This window comes from Mustela lutreola, chromosome 16 (assembly GCF_030435805.1).
Source record: "Mustela lutreola isolate mMusLut2 chromosome 16, mMusLut2.pri, whole genome shotgun sequence".
Lineage (NCBI taxonomy): Eukaryota > Metazoa > Chordata > Mammalia > Carnivora > Mustelidae > Mustela > Mustela lutreola.
The window spans coordinates 55,715,603-55,734,037 of record NC_081305.1 but is presented as its reverse complement, the minus strand read 5'-3'; the positions used below and the strand labels follow the sequence as shown (position 1 = coordinate 55,734,037).

At 46.9% G+C, this 18,435-nt stretch overlaps 1 protein-coding gene across 1 annotated transcript; it reads right to left on the bottom strand.

The window, feature by feature from the left end:
* Positions 1–726: 726 nt before the first annotated feature.
* Positions 727–15,912, bottom strand: LOC131818765 (orphan sodium- and chloride-dependent neurotransmitter transporter NTT5-like). The gene is made up of 12 exons (XM_059153420.1): positions 15,833–15,912; positions 11,170–11,427; positions 10,850–11,007; positions 10,617–10,743; positions 10,287–10,465; positions 9,279–9,389; positions 8,833–9,074; positions 3,431–3,617; positions 2,858–3,059; positions 2,584–2,743; positions 1,976–2,141; positions 727–1,761 (listed from the first exon to the last, which is right to left on the bottom strand). The coding sequence occupies exons 2-12, from the start codon at positions 11,387–11,389 to the stop codon at positions 1,276–1,278; spliced, it is 2,238 nt and encodes a 745-aa protein (XP_059009403.1). The 5' UTR covers positions 11,390–11,427; positions 15,833–15,912; the 3' UTR covers positions 727–1,275.
* Positions 15,913–18,435: the final 2,523 nt, after the last annotated feature.

Sequence of the window (18,435 nt, the reverse complement as noted above, 5' to 3'; positions counted from 1 at the left end):
TTTTCTCAAAAAATTGTCACCGATAAAGGAGTGTGATAAGCAATGTTTAGAGACCTCTGAGGCAAATAAAAGGCGTGAATGGGCAGGCAGAAATTTGGGAGGTGATTTGGAGCCAGAGTGGGTGGTGATGGGAGCTTGCATTGATTCTCAAGGTCATGGTCTTTGGGCATGGGGAGTTACCCAGGAAGATACAAAGAGATGTGGCTTCTAGAAGGTGCCTCCACCTCCTGAGCTGCCTTAACTCCATTTGGTGTTTGAAGAGGCAGGGTAGTGTTACTTATTCCCGCAGACAACCCTAAGAAGCTCTGAGTTCTCTAAGACTCCTTGGTCCTGAGCCCACAGAAACCACGTGACCTACCTCCCAATGCCCAAGTGGGTGAGCGACTCTACCCCAAGTCAGAATGAAGCATGATAGCTACCCACCTGATGCAGCTCCAGGCATGCTCCCCTCTTGGCAGGAGAAGTGAGATGATAATGATGGGACACATTCAGTAGTATGGTCCCCGAACCACGTTAGATTTAAGGGTTAACACACTTTCTGGATTGAGTAATACAGATTGCTGCAAAGTTCCCCAAAGGCTTGTCTCAACTCCAGAACAAGGAAGAACACAGAAACTCCATAAACTGTGTCCCAAAGGGAGAAGGAGATTGGAGTCACCAGACCGGATTCTCAGTTCACTAGAGGTTGCTGATTTGGAGGGTATATGGGCAGGAGGAGGCTGACAGAAAGAACACGGTGCCACAGCCTGTGCATGGGGTCTCAGCGGATCAATTTATTGACTTAGCATTATTATCCCAGCCCACTCTGAGAGGGTAGCTCTGGAGAAATCAGCCCCCCCACCCCGAGATCCAGTTTGGCGGTGGAGTTTGGGGTTTGGAGGGAACACTGTCTATCTCCATGATAACTGGAAAGGCTGGGTCCTGGCCAGTGCCATGAAGCCCATCCCCATTGTGCCAACGGTACTCCCCACTCACAGGGAGAAAGGAGGAACTAGGTCCAGCTCTGCGAACGGCTGAGTTGACTTCTTGGTCTGAATTCTTTGACCTCAGAGCAGAATGTTCCACTTAGCAGAACTGGTATTATTCCAGGAGAGGAAAGAGCTCCTGAGTTGTCCATTTCTTCCCAAGGCCAAATGAGCGGTTGATGGGCACGATTCCCATGTACCCCTCCCCCTCCTTTCCGGCAGAACCCATTATTTCTGTAGTAAAATGGGCGCTCATGCCGTCACCTGTTGGACAGATTCGCTGCCTTGGAAAGAGGGGTGGCGTCACCAGTTACGGAACAGAGTTCTCCTGCTGGTTTTCGTCTTTGGTCTTCACGTGCTGGTCACTGTTGTCTATGGGTGTTAAGGCCGGGCTCACCTGCCTTGAGACCGGAAGGCTGAAACTCCTCGTGGAGAATGTGGACAGCGAGTTCATGACAGGCAGGCTGAACCAGGAAGAGCTCTGGCTGCTCAAGGGCAAGCTGAACCGCCGCCATGAGTTCAGGTTCAGCCCCCTAGTCAAGGACAGGCTGCCCCTCTTGGAGGAGCTGTCTTTGTTTCCCTCCTGGGACTTCATGCCGTGCTTAGGCCAGGGCTTGGGGGGCACCAAAGGCATCTTTTTGGACTGTAGCTTTTCAAAGGGGTCAGAAGCAATGTGGTCCTGGAGGTACCACCAGTGTTGAAGCGGGTAGATGGGGATTGGCAGGAAGGCGAGGACGCTGAGGAAGGTGACCCAGCTTAGGGTGCCCTGCAGGTAGGGCTGTTTCACCTCCTGGCTCTGCAGGCAGAGAGAAGGGAGTGAGGTGGAGGAGGGGGGGGCTGTTAGGGGATTTCAATCCGTGTGACGTTGGAGATCAGGTTCCCTAGGGGCTGGGAAGCTGGCTAAAGGGTTCTTAGGGACGGAAGGAGCCCAGACCTAGGACTCTATGGAATGGGAGATCAGAGGAGGGGTGCCCAGAATGGGGGCAGGAGGCCAGGGAGGGGGATCTCACCATACTGCTGTTCCAGGCAATGTAGTAGGGGGGTTCTGTCTGGTAGAGCTGCATGAGGCTGATGGTGGTCAGGGCCAGCAGCCCAGGCAGGGTCACATAGCACCACAGGACAGTGAGGAAGGACCACAGCAGTCGGCCCAGATCACCAAATATTTCTTCCCTGACCCTGGGGTGGGGGCCATGGGCACAGATGTCTAGAAGGATCCCTTCTTTGGCCACCAGGGCCTAGAGCTCTGGGTATGACAGACCTCTGGTTCTCTCACCAGTTCTCAACTCGTAGGGGCTACTGGGTCCTGCTGGGCCCTCCCTGAGGCTGGGCCCTGGATCTGGTCTCCTCATGGGAGCCCCCTGACCCAAGGCTCCGGCCCTCTGCCTTCAGACTATCCCATGTGGCCCATGGTAGGGGAAATTGAGCCTCCTGCTTTCTGACTACTCTTTATGTCAGCACCCACGTGGTTGCCCTCAGATCACTCCCTCCTGCCCCCCATGCTATTAGCTAGACCCCCCTTGCTATGGGACAGACAGAGCAGACCATGCCCCCCCCCACCCCATCCTCAGAGACCTGGGATGGGCCCCTGGCTGGGTAGACCCCAGGACTTGGACATCACCTCCTAGCTCCATAGATCCAGGCCAGGGCCATATTCTGGAAGGCCACAATGATGATGAGGGTGAGCGGGACCAGGCAATCATCAAACAAGGACATTACGTAGCTGCCAGCGTGACTGGTGAAGATCAGGCTGCCCAGAAAACCTCCCAAGCAGACAAACACTGTGGCAAAGGCAGGTTTGGCCACACTGAGGTCTATGTGCAGGGGTGGGCCAGGGGTCAAAATGAGCCCGGGAGATTGGGATGGCCTGGGGAGAAGGGTGAGAATCCATATACCTGATAGCAGCTTGGGATACCTCCTGAAGATGGAGATGGAGTTCTGGAGGGGATAAGTAATGCTTTCCAAGATCCTTATCAAGGTGTTTAGCCCTGTGATGACCAGGATCAAGAAGAAGAGGATGGCCCAGAAAGAGGCACCAGGGAACAAGGAGACGGCTTGGGAGAAGGCTGCGAATGCCAGGCCAGGGCCCTCCATGAACTGTGGGGGAGAAGGGCGCTCAGGCAGTGGTGGGTTTGGATGGGGGGAATGGTGCAGTGATCGAATAGCAATGTCTGTGTCGGGCAGAGGAAAGACACCTAGATGGGTGGGCTGACGGCAGAATGCTGAGTGTTTGCTGGGCTGTGTGAGCTTTACCTCCCAGGGCCTCAGTCTCCTCCTCTAACAGACTGGGATCCTAGGGTTGATGTGAGAATTAAAGTCAAGTGACCACTTAGCAAAGACCCTGGTACATACGCAGTGGTGGTGGAGACATGACTCTGTTGCCTGCCTTGGGCGATGCATGCAGTGGCCCCCAGAGGGCACTGGGGAAGGACACGTCGGGAAGCACCCTCCTGCCCCTGCAAACACACCTTTCCCTTCTGCGTCTTGATGCTGCAGGAAGGGGAGAAGCGGATGATCTGGTTCTGGAGGTGCTGAGGGAGGTGGCTGATCCACTCCAGGTAGTCCAGGGGGGGCAGGAGCAGGATGTCCTCCGGGGGCTTGGCATCCTGAGGCAGGACGCCCCTTTTTATCAGTTTCATCAGCTTTGAGACGCTCCTGAAAAGTAGCAGAGGCCAGGAAAGATGGTGACCAGGCTGCCCCCAACTGCTCTGCGCAAACCAGGGCAGCTGGGGACTGGAGAGGAAAGCAAGCGGTCCAAGGTGAGCGCAGCTGGTTAACAAGGGTCTGGAAACTCACCACGTGGACGTGGGGTGAACTGCCCTGGTTGTCCCCCTAAGGGACAGAAGCCCCTTCTGTAGTAGCTAAGATTCCTCAGTGTTACAGGTTGAAAACTGTTCCCCTGCCCCGGCTACATTCTTATGTTCAAGTCCTAACACTGTCCCACCCCCACCGCCGCTACCTGAAAATGTGAAATTACTTGGAAATAGGTTGTTACAGAAGTTATTAAAGATGAGATCATCCTGGGTGGCCCCAGATCCAATATGACTGGTGCACTTATAAAAAGGGGGAAAGTGGGGCACAAACGCACAGGCAGAAGCCACGTGCGGATGAAGGCAGACACCTACAAGCTAAGGAACACCAGATTGCCTGCAAAGCACAAGAAGAGGCACAGGACAGATTCTCCACCATTGTCCTCAGAAAGAACCAACTCTGCCAATACATTGACCTCAGACTTCTGCCTCAGAGCTGCGAGAGGACAGATTTTGGTTTTGGCCACGCAGTCTGTACAACTTTGTGATGACAGCCCTAGGAAGGAATACACTCAGAATCTCTCTTTTTGGACCTCAGGTTTGGAATGCTGCGATAATCAAACCCCCTCACAATCATTCTCCTCAACTAGCAGAGAAAAATCTGTTTAAAATTTTCCCTCCAAGTCTGAATTTCACTCTTTCTTTCATGCCTTCAGCTACTCTCATGTGTTTGACTAAAAACATTAAATATGGATATTTCTTTGTAAAAAAAGAAATATATGGGTTTTTATTTTAAACAACATGTGGCCTTCTTCCAATGGGTTGGAGTGTAGATTTCTTTCTTTCCCTTTTTTTTTTTTTTAAAGATTTTATTTATTTATTTGACAGACAGAGATCACAAGCAGGCAGAGAGGCAGGCAGAGAGAGAGGAAGGGAAGCAGGCACCCTGCTGGACAGAGAGCCCAATGCGGGGCTCGATCCCAGGACCCCGGGATCATGACCCAAGCTGAAGGCAGAGCCTTTAACCCACTGAGTCACCCAGGCACCCCAATATATGGGTTTTAAAAAATATTTTATTTACTTATTTGACAGAGAGAGAAAACACAAGGAGGGGGTGCAGCCGACAGAGAAGCAGGTTCCCTGTTGAGCAGGGAGCCTGATGCAGGGACTCTATCCCAGGACCCCGGGCTCATGACCTGAGCAGAAGGCAGATGCTCACCTGCCTGAGCCCCCAAAAATGTATGTTTTATGTGTCATCACTTGAGTGTCACTGTGTTTTGGTTTTCTGTTTCTTACTTTTCTTCCCTCAGTTTTTCTGGCAACATCTCTATATTGCTGAGTATATGTCTGGTTTGTTGTTTCTGACTGCTGCCCTCTGCGGCATTTGCAACCTGCATTTTATATTCTATTCCCCAAATAATGACACCACTCCCTGAGATGACAAACTGCCACAATAACCATCCATTAGGGCTTGTGTAAGGACTTCTCTAGGATACACACTTGGGAATGGGGATCACGGGGCCATAAATACTGTGCTTGCTTAATTTAAGGAAATGCTAACAGATCCTCAGCTGTCCTCTGTTCTCCTGATTAGAAAACACTAATAAAGCATACCTCCACCCTTCCTTACCTAAAGAGAGAGTAACCTATAGCCTTGCTCCTCTAAGTAGAAGCTCCGTGGAGGGGCAGCACACCTGGGAACTTGTTAGAAATGCAGAATCTTGGGGCGCCTGGGTGGCTCAGTCATTAAGTGGCTGCCTTTGGCTCAGGTCATGATCCCACGTTCCTGGAATCGAGCCCCACACTGGGCGCCCTGCTCAGCAGGAAGCCTGCTTCTCCCTTTCCCATTCCCTCTGCCTGTGTTCCCTCTCTCTGTGTCTCTCTCTGTCAAATCAATTTTAAAAATCTTCAAAAGGTCATGATCCCAGGGCCCTGGGATCGAGCCCCACGTCGGGCTCTCTGCTCTGCAGGGAGCCTGCTTCCTCCTCTTTCTCTCCCTGCCTGCCTCTCTGCCTACTTGTGATTTCTCTCTCTCTGTCAAATAAACAAAATCTTAAAAAAAAAAAACTTCATGGGGCGCCTGGGTGGCTCAGTGGGTTAAGCCGCTGCCTTCGGCTCAGGTCATGATCCCAGGGTCCTGGGATCGAGCCCCACATCGGGCTCTCTGCTCAGCGGGGAGCCTGCTTCCTCCTCTCTCTCTGCCTGCCTCTCTGCCTACTTGTGATCTCTATCTGTCAAATAAATAAATAAAATCTTTAAAAAAAAAAAAAAACTTCAAAAAAAAAAAAAAGAAAAAGAAAAGAAATGCAGAATCTTGGGTTCATCCCAGACTTACTGACTGATCTGATACTAATTCATAATACTCATTGCAGTTTGACAAGCTCTATATAATGAAGGGCAAGGGGCTCATGTGGTAGTTCTTCTAGGGCTGCACTAACACAATAGCCACTAGGCACATATGGCCATGTCAACTAAAGCTAATAAAGATGATAAAAATGAGAGGGCACCTTGGTGGCTCACCAGTTAAGCATCTGCCGTCAGCTCAGGTCATGATCCCAGGGCCCTGGGATTGACCACTGCATCAGGCTCCCTGCATGGCAGGGAGTCTGCTTCTTCCTCTCCCCCTCTCCCCAGTGTGTGGTCTCTCTCAAATGGATAGATAAAAATTTTAAAAATGATATAAATTGAAAAATTCAGGTCTTTGGTCACATTTGCATTTTTTGGCCACGTTCACCACATTTCGAGAGCTCTGGCTACTTGTGGCTGGTGTCTATGACACTGGATAGTGCAGGTATAGGAAGTTTCTGGCACCACAAAGAGTTCTACTGGACAGTGCTGCCTGAGGAGGTAACGGTTCTCATTGAAATCAACCAGAAGCTTTTTAAAAAACCAACTCAGTTCTTATTGAGCTATATCAGAGACAATAAAAAACACAAATATTAAATATTCACTTCAGTGAGTATTGAGAAGTCACCCAATTGAGATATAGAGTATTTCCATCACTCCACAGAATTACTTTGGGCCCCTTTCCAGGGCATTTGCTCCATTCCAGAGACCACTACGGATTTCCATCACTGCACATTCATTTTGCCTACTCCTAGATTTCATATAGATTTATACAGTGTGTACTCTTTTCTGTCTTGCTTGTTACATTCAGTATAACGTCTGACATTCATCCATTCATCCATGTCGGTGTGTGCATCAACAGTTCATTCATTTTTATTTGTAGATAGTACTCCATTTGTTGAATGAATGTACTAAGGATTGTTATCTGCTCATCTCCCGACAGACATTTGGGTTGCCTGGAGCTGTGGCCATTACAAATAAAGCTGAAGATTTCCTGCCCTAATTCTCTCTCCTCTCCTCACCTCCTGCAACTCCAATTATACATCTATTAGTCCTCTAGGTCACTGGGGTTCTTCTTCAGTTTTTCTCATTCTTCTTGTCCTTTCTGTCCTTTACTTTGTAGAACTTCTATTAACCCGGTCCTCAAATTAACTCATCCTTTATTCTGTTGGTTCCAATCTAAACTAAATACATCCAGCGAAAACTTGTCTTCATCTACTTTTGACTTCTAGAATTTCCATGTGGTCCTTTTCTAGATTTTCTGTATCTTCCCTAAAATATCTCCATGGCTTTCATTGTATTCATCTTTTCTCTTAAATTCCTTAACATATTTACAACGGCTGTTTTAATGTTCTTGTCTGCTGATTCTAATGTCTGGATGGTCTTTGGGTCTTCTTTTTTCTCTTGGCTATGGATTGTATTTTCCTGGGTTTGGGAATGTCTTGAGGGTTTTAATTCCATGTTGGACACTGCATAGAGAACAACATGTTATTTGTTTTATTTTGTGAAGTCTCAATACATTTAAGCCTTTTATTCCAGGAGGCAGCTAGATGAGGGCTATTTATTTAGAGTTTTCTAAGTACTGAGGTGAGCTGGGGTGGGGGGGCAGTTTTAATTAGTTGAGTTTTTTCTCTGCCTTCAAATGGGATCAAGGAGGTCTCCCTTTGCCCTCGAGCCATCCCTCCAACTTTCTGCATGACCTCCTCCTCCTGGCGAGGACTAATTTCTTTGATGTTGTCATTATTTGGATTAGAGTGGGCTGGATTGTTAGCTGTAGATGTTTTTGGTTTATCTATGCATTCAGCTCCAGTGGGCCCACAGATATGAGCACCATGAGACCATGGATAGTTCATCTGCTTGCTAGCCCTGTCTCTGTTGCAGCTTCTGCCACTTCTCCAAAACAATTCCTAGGTATAGAGAGGAAAACTATTGGGTCAAGCAATTTACTTGTTGGGGGCTTGTTGTGATTCCAAGAACTACTGACAGTGCATACTGTGATAAAAATGCTTGCCTGATTTCTTATCCATGCAAAGTCTCTCCATCCATGACAGGCCTGTGCCTCCAGCCACGTGCCCCCAGTTCAGGCGTTTACCCCCAGGTATAATGACATTCATGGCTCTTTGCTCACTTATGATGAACTTATCACTCTCCAGTATTTAGTTCATTAAAGCTCCTTTGTGTCCACTGCTCTTCAGTAATGTTACAAGGAAAGTATTAGCGTGTTTTTTTTTTTCTCATTTTTAACATTGCTGTATCAAGGAAGCATGGACTTTTGCAGCCTTCAACATCCTAACTGGAAGAGAAACTCCACCTTGAGATAAAAAAAAAAAAACATCCCCGTGCCTGAATGTACCCCAGATCAAGTAAATCAGAATCTCTGGAGGTGAGACTCAGGTATATAAGTGTTTTCTAAGGCTCTCCAAATGAGTCCAACATGCAGCTCAGGCCAGTAACCACTGATTGTGGCTCAGAATTCTGTAACAAGCTCCTTTGTGAGTTAAATAATTGATTTTGAAATCTTCTTTACACCATTTGCAATTTATGGAAGCCTTCGGACAGTCTTGCTCTGGGACTGTTTTCTTACCTATAAAGTGCTGGCTATTGGAATATTATAATTTGCCAGTTTTCTCTGAGAATATGTTATTATTACAACTATCATGATTGTTGTTGTTATCATTATTATTGGATAGGTCTGAGTCTGAAGGCCCATGAAGCTGGGGGATCGCTAAGGGAAGGAGACCCCCTATTGGACCTACAAGGTTGTAATTACTCACTTTTCAACACAGGTGGGGCCACTGGTGGTGGCCCAGAACCCCAGCACAATAAAGATGATGGATGTGACTAGCAATGAGGTCCCCAGATTGACCAGGGCCATCAAGGAGGCCACCTGGATATAGTTGTCTTCTCCAGCCTTGTAGGAGGAGAAGTTGATGGTGGTGCCCATGCCGAGGCCCAAGGAATAGAGCACATGGCCTCCGGCCTGACGCCACAGGTCCAGCGAGGCCCAGGCTGAGAGCTGTGGATGGGGATGAGAGAGAGAGAGACGTTTGGGGTTGAGCTTCGGAGTGAACCCATTGGTGAACTGGAAGAGGGATGAGCTGGGGTAAAGAGCAGAGGGATGAGGAACAGGCTGGGGCAGAAAGGAAGATGTCGGAGAAGGAGAGTCATTGAAGGACTGGGGAGTTGGGGGAGGGACAGGGTTTGGAGACCCCAGCCTTACCTCTGTGGTCACCATATGTCTGAGGCTGGCAATGGCACCCTCCAAGAAGAGACTTTGGATGAGGAAGCAGAGGAGGATGATGCAGGGAAGGAACACCGTGAAAACCAGGATCTAGCCAGGTGGGTCAGGACAGAAACCGGAAGTCAGGAGAAGCGGTGATGGGGGCGGTTCAGAGGCAAGCATTAACAGGGAACACAGGTCAGCAGGAGGAGAGATGGGCATGAGCTGGCTTAAGGTGGTATGGTGGGACAGGAGGGAGCTATAGGAGGATTATTCTAGGGAGACAACAGTGTTGTTGGGGGGGATCATCCGCCAATGAGCTTCTCCAAAGTGAGGGATGAGACCCCAAGTAAAAATGGTTTTGAGTGGTGGGGCGGCTGGATGTCATTCATTCATTGGCGAGGGTTTACGGTCTGTGCCTGAGTTAGGGCTGCATGAAACAGCGTCGTAGGTGATGGGGGAGGAACCCCAGCTGAGCAGAGATTTTTCACGCACTGAAATGAATTTTCCACGTAAGGAGAATATGATGCAGGTGCCAGGGGCACGGGCTGGAAGTATGGATTGGAAGAAAATAAATGGGAAATTCTGGACAGGAGCCGGTGGCAATCAGCTTTTTCAGGGATTAACAGGCGCTGTCAACGCGCAGGCAGGTGCAGGATGCAAGGCTCACGGGGAGAAGCCCCGGTCTGCTCTGGAAGGTGCCCACTGCTATGCCTTGGGGGTGTGGGTTGGTGAGAAGCGAGCTGGGTCAGTACAAAGTCCCATTCCGGCCACGGGCCAGAGGGAAGTAGTTCTTTGTGAGACGACTGGTGGCTGCCACAGCCTGGGGAGAGTACGGCACCTTCCTCAGGACCTGGGTGGCGAAGCCCATCATCTAGAAGTGGGGGAGGGTCATGGGAATTAGAGAAGAGGGGTCAACAGGAAGGAGTTGGACAGCATCGGGGCAGGAAGCCGGATACTTGGATTTGCGAATGTGAAGCGGTAGAGTCCGTGGTCAAGGTGGCTCACCAGCATTGAAGTCTTTAGCCCTGTGATCATGATTAAGAAGAGGATGCACCAGGCTGCAAAGATGCCCAGGGTGAGCTGCAGGACGAGGGCCTCGACCCCTTCCTCAATATGGCCTGAGGCACTCAGGGTGCTGTGGTACCAGAAGTACTGGTGGGACACGGTCCGGAGGCAAGAGAGGTCTGGGGAGCACGCAGGCGTTTAGGCACCACCTCACTCGGTGTCTTGGCCCTGCTCTTCGCTGCCTCCCTTTGGGCTCTCATTCCCCGTCTCTTGCTCCCTGGTGCCCTTGCCTCCCATGGCCCTGCCGGCCTTTTCTCTCCCTCTCCTCACCAGTGACATTGATGGTCTTCACCGGTGGGCACTGGTTCCAGGGCAGGGAGTTATCGAAGGAGTTGCCCAGGTAGGAAATGCTCCATGTGATGATGACACTGTGATACAAGCTTATCAAGATGCACACCTAGGGGTGGACACGGTGGGCCTGAGGGATAGGATGGACAGAGACGGGGGAGCTGGACACCATAAGGGCTGAGTGGGGATGCCGGTTGGCTGGGCCCCTCATTCACCAATATGCTAGCGTATCCTATGCCGCCCAGCCAGGGGACGAGCTGCTTCCAGACCCGGATGTTGTCCACACGCAGCCAATGCCCCATGATCATTTCCATGTACAAGAGGGGAATCCCGAACAAGCAGAGCATGAAGAAGTACATCAGGATAAAGTTGCCTGAAGGAGGGAGCCAGGAGCTGTGATCAGGCAGCCAGGAGTCCCGGCCCCCCTCCTCTTCATCCCCTAGAACTCTCTCCCCCACCACCCAGGACCCAGGAGTCTGGGCTCCAAGCCTTAACACTCCTTCCCGAAACTCAAGATCCGGGCCCCTGGCCTCACCTCCTCCATTCCGATGACACAGGTAGGGGAAGCGCCATATACTGCCCAGCCCAATGGAGAAGGCCATCTGCATCAAGACGTTCTTGGTTCGTTTTGTCTGAGCAAAGTAGTTTTGGGTCTTGGTGGCCAGAATCTCCCTGGCTGTGAGCTTCCAGGATGGTAATGAGGAATTTCTGGGTTGTGTGTAAGTCTTTTCTTCTGAGAGTTCAATGGACCTCATGATTTTCTTCTTACAGGCCAGCCAACTCCTGAGGGAATCTTGGGGTCACCAAGAAGAACAGACTTTAAGGTCTTTGTCTCAGAGACCAGCCTGTAAAAGTTCAGGACAGCAGGGTTTTAGAGCAAACAAAGGGCCAGAATTTAATTCTTGGTCCTTCTCAATGGCTGAACAAATAACTTCATCTCTGAGACTCAGGTTAGTTTTGTTTTTTTTTCCTCATCTAACAAATAGATGAATTTCAAAATGTTTAATAACTGTTACAGTGTGAGCACCAGTCAGAAGGACATTCCAGCACTCAGGTTCCTCTCCTTTCTCTTTCTGGTCTATTTGGCCCAGCTAATGCACACAGGGCTCTGGGCCAGCAGTTCTCAAACCCATCATAACCACAAAACCTCAAAACACAGACTCCTGCCTTTCCATCTGTCAGCCTCACTCTTCCAGACTGATTCAGTAGATCTAAGGTGGGGTCTAGAGGATTGGTAGAATTCGAAAGCTTCCTTGGGGTTCCATTTCAGGACAGGCAGCATAAAGGCTCTGTGGAACCATGCCTCTGTGACCATGGCCAAGAAAGAAACATTCAAGGTCTTTGGAAATTGTCCTAAGGGCATGTAGCCAATGAAGAAACATTTATTCAAGAAAATCTGGTAAAACTCATTAAGAACAGTGAAGCATCGGATGGCATTGGACCCGCAGCCTGCTCCCCACCCCCTCCTGACCCAGTGCTATGGAAAAGCCATAGGGCTCCCCCTCTCCCCAGGTCACACTCAGAGGCTACAGCATTTTCCCAGAAAGGGCAGACCACCAGCATTTCGCATTTCTTTTTGGCGACGTGTTGCAGACACTAAATTTCAGGCAAGTGTGGTATAAGTAAAAGTCAGGAGCGCCCTTCTACTCTGCCCTCATTTCTGGCATGACATAACTGGGAATATGGGGGCCTTGGTCTCCCCTGACCCCCGCTCATTGGTGAGGTGGAGGTTATATGGTAAGAGGGGCAAGTCATAAGACCAGAGATTAACGCTCCACATAGCATCCTGCTCCAAAAGCACTCAGAAAGAAGCAGGCCACTGTTCCAATCCAGCTTGGAAGACCTTGTCCATGGGAGAGAGACAGGCCTTCGGAACACATGAGCCCAGAAATGTTTCCCAGAAGAACTAACTTCATTTGAAGCAGAATCTGAGGAAGTTGGAGCCTAAGGGCTAAGGGCACGCTCAAAATCAGCAGAGGTTTTGGTGGTAGCAATTGAGAGGAGGCTGGTAACTTCATGAAGACATAAGATAAATGGTTACATATGAGACAGAACTAAGAAAAGAGACAGGTAAGAAGATCCATTCTGGGGTCAGAACAAACCTCAAACATTGAATTCAAATACTACTCCTAGAAAGTAGACCGAATTTAATTGCATCAGATTGTGGAACAATTTGTGCATCAGACCATTGTCAAAAACAATAGAGCCATTGGCTGGAAATTCATGGGTCCTAAAAATGAAGACGCAATAAAGATAGAGTTTTGTCATCAGAAGCCCTGTGGCACAGGAAATACTACAGTGGATTCCTCTGTAAGAGGGGACATTATCCTAGATGGAAGGTTAGACGTGCAGAAAGGAATCGACAGTAATGAAAACGTAAGTCTGTGGATAAAATGGAGAACACAAACAGTAACATCTTACTTGGTTTTAATTAAGTAAAGAATAAGAATTACATGACATCAAAGATTCAGAGGGCGGCAAATAGAAGAGAATTGCAAGTACTTTGTGTTTTCCAGGAAGAGGATAAAAATACTGCAAGTAGGGATACAAGCCCCCGCTGACCCCACAATCCAGACATAGGGCTCTGAGGGGCTTCTGACCAGAGTCACAGGGCCCTTAGCTATTGTTGAAGGAACTTGTAAAATTGTCTCAGGAAATACCATCAAGTTATCTCTTGAAAAGTCTATGGGATGCTGTTCTGCCCGAGATAACAAATCTCACGGGTGGTGTTTGCAAGAAAATACAATAATTTGCAGCTTAGCAGTAACCACAGGATGTAAAACTTCTGTCTTTGTACTCTAGAGATGACGTCACTAATGCAGTCTGCCCAGAGTGGTTTCCAGTTCCGGGGCCCTAAAGCAGAGCAACCGCGGCACAACAGCTACACTGAAACCAGACAGGAACATGCCAGAAGGGACAGGATAGTCAAGGAAGGGAATAGAGGGGCGTCTGGGTGGCTCAGTCGGTTAAACATCTGCCTTCGGCTCAGGTAATGATCCCTGGGGTCCTGGGATTGAGCCCCACATCGGGCTCCCTGCTCAGAAGAAAGCCTGCTTCTCCCTCTCCCTCCTGCTCTGCCTACTTGTGCTCTCTCTCAATCTCTCTGTCAAATAAATAGATAAAATCTTTTTAAGAAAGATTTTATCTATTTATTTGACAGGCAGAGATCACAAGCAGGCAGAGAGGCAGTCAGAGAGAGAGGAGGAAGCAGGCTTTCCGCAGAGCAGTGAGCCTGATGTGGGGCTTGATCCCAGGACCCTGCGATCATGACCTGAGCCAAAGGCAGAGGCTTTAACCCACTGAGCCACCCAGGTGCTCCAATAGATAAAATCCTAAAAAAAAAAAAAAAAAAAAAAAAAAAAAAAAAAAAAAAAAAAGAAAGGGAATAGAGTTAACCCAATCTTTAATTAATCATCATGATCCAAGAACCCGAATTTTCATCTTTTAAAAACCCTTGCTTGCAATGACATCAGATAAAGGCCTAGTACCTGAAATCTATAAAGAACTTATCAAACTCAACACCCAAAGAATAATCCAATCAAGAAATGGGCAGAAGTGGGACGCCTGGGTGGCTCAGTTGGTTAAGAAGCTGCCTTTGGCTTGGGTCATGATCCCAGGGTCTTGGGATCAAGTCCCACATCAGGCTCCTTGCTCGGCAGGGAGCCTGCTTCTCCCTCTGCCTCTGCCTGCCTCTTTGTCTGCCTGTGCTCGCTCACTCGCTCTCTCTCCCACTGTCTCTGACAAATAAATAAATAAAATCTTAAAAAAAAAAAAGAGTTAAAAAAAGAAATGGGCAGAAGACATGAACAGATATTTCTGCAAAGATGACAGCCAAATGGCTAACAGACACATGAAAAGTACTCAACATCACTCCACATTAGGGAAATACAAATCAAAACCACAGGGAGATACCACCTCACACCAGTCAGAATGGATAAAATTAACAAGTCAGGAATCTACAGATGCTGGCAAGGATGCGGAGAAAGGGGAACCCTCCTACACTGTTGGTGGGAATGCAAGCTGGTGTCGCCACTCTGGAAAGCAGCATGGAGGTTCCTCAGAAAGTTGAAAATAGAACTACCCTACGACCCAGCCACTGCATTACTGAGTATTTACCCTACAGATACAAATGTATTGATCTAAAGGGGCACATGGACCCCAATGTTCATAGCAGCAATGTCCACAAGAGCCAAACTATGGAAAGAACCTAGATATTCATCAACAGATGAATGGATAAAGAAGATGTGGTATAGATACACAATGGAATAGTATGTAGCCATCACCCCCCCCCAAATCTTGCCATTTGCAACAAAATGGATGGAACTAGAGGCCATTATGCTAAGTAAAATAAGCCAATCAGAGAAAGATAATTATCATATGATCTCACTGATATGAGGCATTTGAGAAACAAGAAAGGATCATAGGAGAAGGGAGGGAAAATGGAAACACCAAAACCAGAGAGGGAGACAAACCATAAGAGACTCTTAATTTGAAGAACAAATTGAGGATTCCTGGAGGGGAGGGGTTTGGAGGGATGGGGTGGCTGGATGATGGACATTGGGGAAGGTATGTGCTATGGTGAATGTTGTGAATTGTGTAAGATGAATTACAGACCTGTATCCCTGAAACAAGCAATACATTATATGTTAATTAAAAAAAAAAAAAACCTGCTTGCAAGCTATTGGGGAGTTTGGGACTTTTCACCATTAGCTCCTGGTTCTCCTGGGTGGCACCACACCAGGAAATTCTTGGTGCCAGTTTTTATTGGCTTGTTTAGCATCAGGAGGACAAACTCTCATTGGGTTCGCTTACAGTACCAATAAACATTATCTGATAAAATGTATGCATAATTATTATCTAGGGGAACCCTTAAAAGAATAACAAAAATGTTGGGGCACCTGGGTGGCTCAGTGGGCTAAGCCTCTGCCTTCGGCTTGGGCCATGATCTCAGCGTCCTGGGATCGAGTCCCGCATTGGGCTCTCTGCTCAGCGGGGAGTCTGCTTCCCCCCTCTCTTTCTGCCTGCCTCTCTGCCTACTTGTGATCTCTGTCAAATAAATAAATAAAATCTTAAGACAAAATAAAACAAAGTTCCTATGTTTGGATTTTAAAAACCACATTTAAAAATAACCAATGGTTAAAGAATTTATCATAATGGACACCAGAAAATATTTTGATGATAATGAAAATACTACATACCAAAACATGGAGGGGGTACCTCGCTGGCTCGGTGGATGGAGTGAGCAACTCTTGATCTGGGGCCTACACTGGGTGTAGAGATTGCTAAAAATAAATAAGTAAACAAACTTTAAAAAATGGGATGCAACTGAAGCCATATATTAGAAATTTTAAAAATATTAAAATTAGCGGAGACTCCATTCCTGGAAATTAGGAAATAATAGCAAAATAAACCCCAAAATGAAGAAGGCAGGAAATAATTAAAGTTAACAGGAGAAATTAACAAGACGGAGGACAACATACAATAGAGAAGATCAACAAAATCAAAGGTTGGTTCTTTATTTTTTTAAGATTCAATTTATTTGAGAAAGAGTATGTAAGCAGGGGGGAGCAGAGGGAGAGGAAGAGAATCTCAAGCAGACTCTGTGCTGAGCACAAAGCTCGATGTGGGGCTTGATCCCACAACCCTGAGATCATGACCTGAACTGAGTCAGAGGCTCTACTGACTGAGCCACCTACAGACCCCAAAGGTCGGTTCTTTGTGTCTTTAAGACAAGTAAATTTGATAAAAATCTCTAATAGGACTTGCCAAGAAATAGAGAAAGCACAAACAACCATTGTTGGAATAAAAAAGCATCATCATCATAAATACTGTAGGTATTGAAAACATAATCAAACACTCCAGTAAAGAATTCTATGCCTGTAAGTTTTGGGAAAAAATAATACTTATGCATGGAACCAGAAGAGACCACAAATCGCTAAGGAAATGCTGAAAAACAAAAACAAAACTGGGGGCATCACGTTACCTGATTTCAAGCTTTACTACAAAGCTGTGATCACCAAGACAGCATCGTACTGGCATAAAAACAGACACATAGACCAGTAGAACAGAGTAGAGAACTCAGATATGGACCCTCAACTCTATGGTCAAATAATCTTCAACAAAACAGGAAAAAATATACAGTGGAGAAAAGACAGTCTCTTCAATAAATGGTGCTGGGAAAACTGGGCAGCTATGTGTAGAAGACTGAAACTCAACCATTCTCTTACACCATACACAAAGATAAACTCAAAATGCATAAAAGACCTCAACGTGAGACAGGAATCCATCAGAATCCTAGAGGAGAACATAGGCAGTAACCTCTTCGATATCAGCCACAGCCAACTTCTTTCAAGATATGTCTCCAAAGGCAAAGGAAACAAAAGCAAAAATAAACTTTTGGGACTTCATCAAAATCAAAAGCAAGAAGAAACAGAAATTCTGAATTGTTCTATAGATTTTATTTAAAAAATTTTTATTTTTAAAAATATTTAGTTATTTAAGAAATCTCTCTGCCCAACATGGGGCTTGAACTCACTACCCTGAGATCAAGAGTCACATGGCCCTATGACTAAACCAGCCAGCTGCCCCTGTTCTATAAATTTTTAATAAACTATTTCTGTAATTAGTTACTTTCCTCCAAAGAAAATTTCAGGAGCGAATGATTTCACTCATGAATTGTACTAAACATTTAAGAAATAAATACTACTAATCTTGCATAAAACCTTCCAGGATAGAAAAATTGGCGAGACCAGCATAACCTTAATACCAAAATCTAGCCAAGGGAATAATAAAAAAGAAAATCACATATCAGCGTCAATCACGAACACTGATAAAAATGTCTCAAATACTGGCAAGTCAAATCCACCAATGTATAAAGACAATTTCACAACACAACTGTGTTGAGTTTATTCCAGTAATATGGGCGGGGGGGGGGGTTAGAAGTAAAAAATTAATCAATGATAACATAATATAGGATAAAAATAATACAATAATTCATTTGTGAAAATATTTTACAAAACCTAGTAATAACCATTTATTTAAAAAGAAAAAAACAACTTGAGGAAACTAGGACTAGAAAGGAACATCTTTAATTTCATAGAGGTTATTTACCAAAAAAGCTTACAGCATCCACTGTACTTAAGGATAAAATGTAAAAGGCTTTCCCTTGGAGTTTGGGAATAAGACAAGGATGCCCACTCTGGTCCCTTCTAGTCACACTGGATTTAAAGTTTAGGCTGATTGGGTGCCTGGGGAGCTTAGTTGTTAAGCCTGCCTACAGTTCAGGTCATGATCCCAGCATCCTGGGATCAAGCCTCCCGTCGGACTCCCAGCTCAGCGGGAAGCCTGCTTCTCCCTCTCCCACTCCCCCTGCTTATGTTCCCTCTCTCTCTCTGTCAAATAAATAAAATCTTAAAAAAAATAAAGTATGGGGCACCTGGGTGGTTCAGTGGGTTAAGCCTCTGCCTTTGGCTCAGGTCATGATCTCAGGGTCCTGGGATCGAGCCCTGCATTGGGCTTCTGCTCAGCGGGGAGCCTGCTTCCCCCCTCTCTCTGCCTATTTGTGATCTCTCTGTCAAATAAATAAATAAAATCTTAAAAAAAAATAAAGTTTAGGTTGATTGATAGCATTCATGGTTCCAAGTCTTCCGTTTTCCCTATACCCATCCCCTTTGCAATGTGATTCTGCAGTTCCTCTCACTAATGAGACCATCATCTACTTTCCTACCCTTGAATCAGGGTTGCTATTCAGAGCCTAGCCTGCAAAAGACCTTTCTTGCTGCTGCCCACTCTCTTACACTTT

Bases quoted from the DNA above. Each gene is read 5' to 3' on its own strand.
- LOC131818765 (XM_059153420.1), bottom strand. From the start codon at position 11,389: ATGAGGTCCATTGAACTCTCAGAAGAAAAGACTTACACACAACCCAGA. The intron at 10,744-10,849 runs GTGAATGAGGGG...GTCCACCCCTAG, and splicing joins TAGGATACGCTAGCATATTG to GTGTGCATCTTGATAAGCTT. The intron at 3,618-8,832 runs GTGAGTAATTAC...GCTACTTTTCAG, and splicing joins GGCCCCACCTGTGTTGAAAA to GAGCGTCTCAAAGCTGATGA.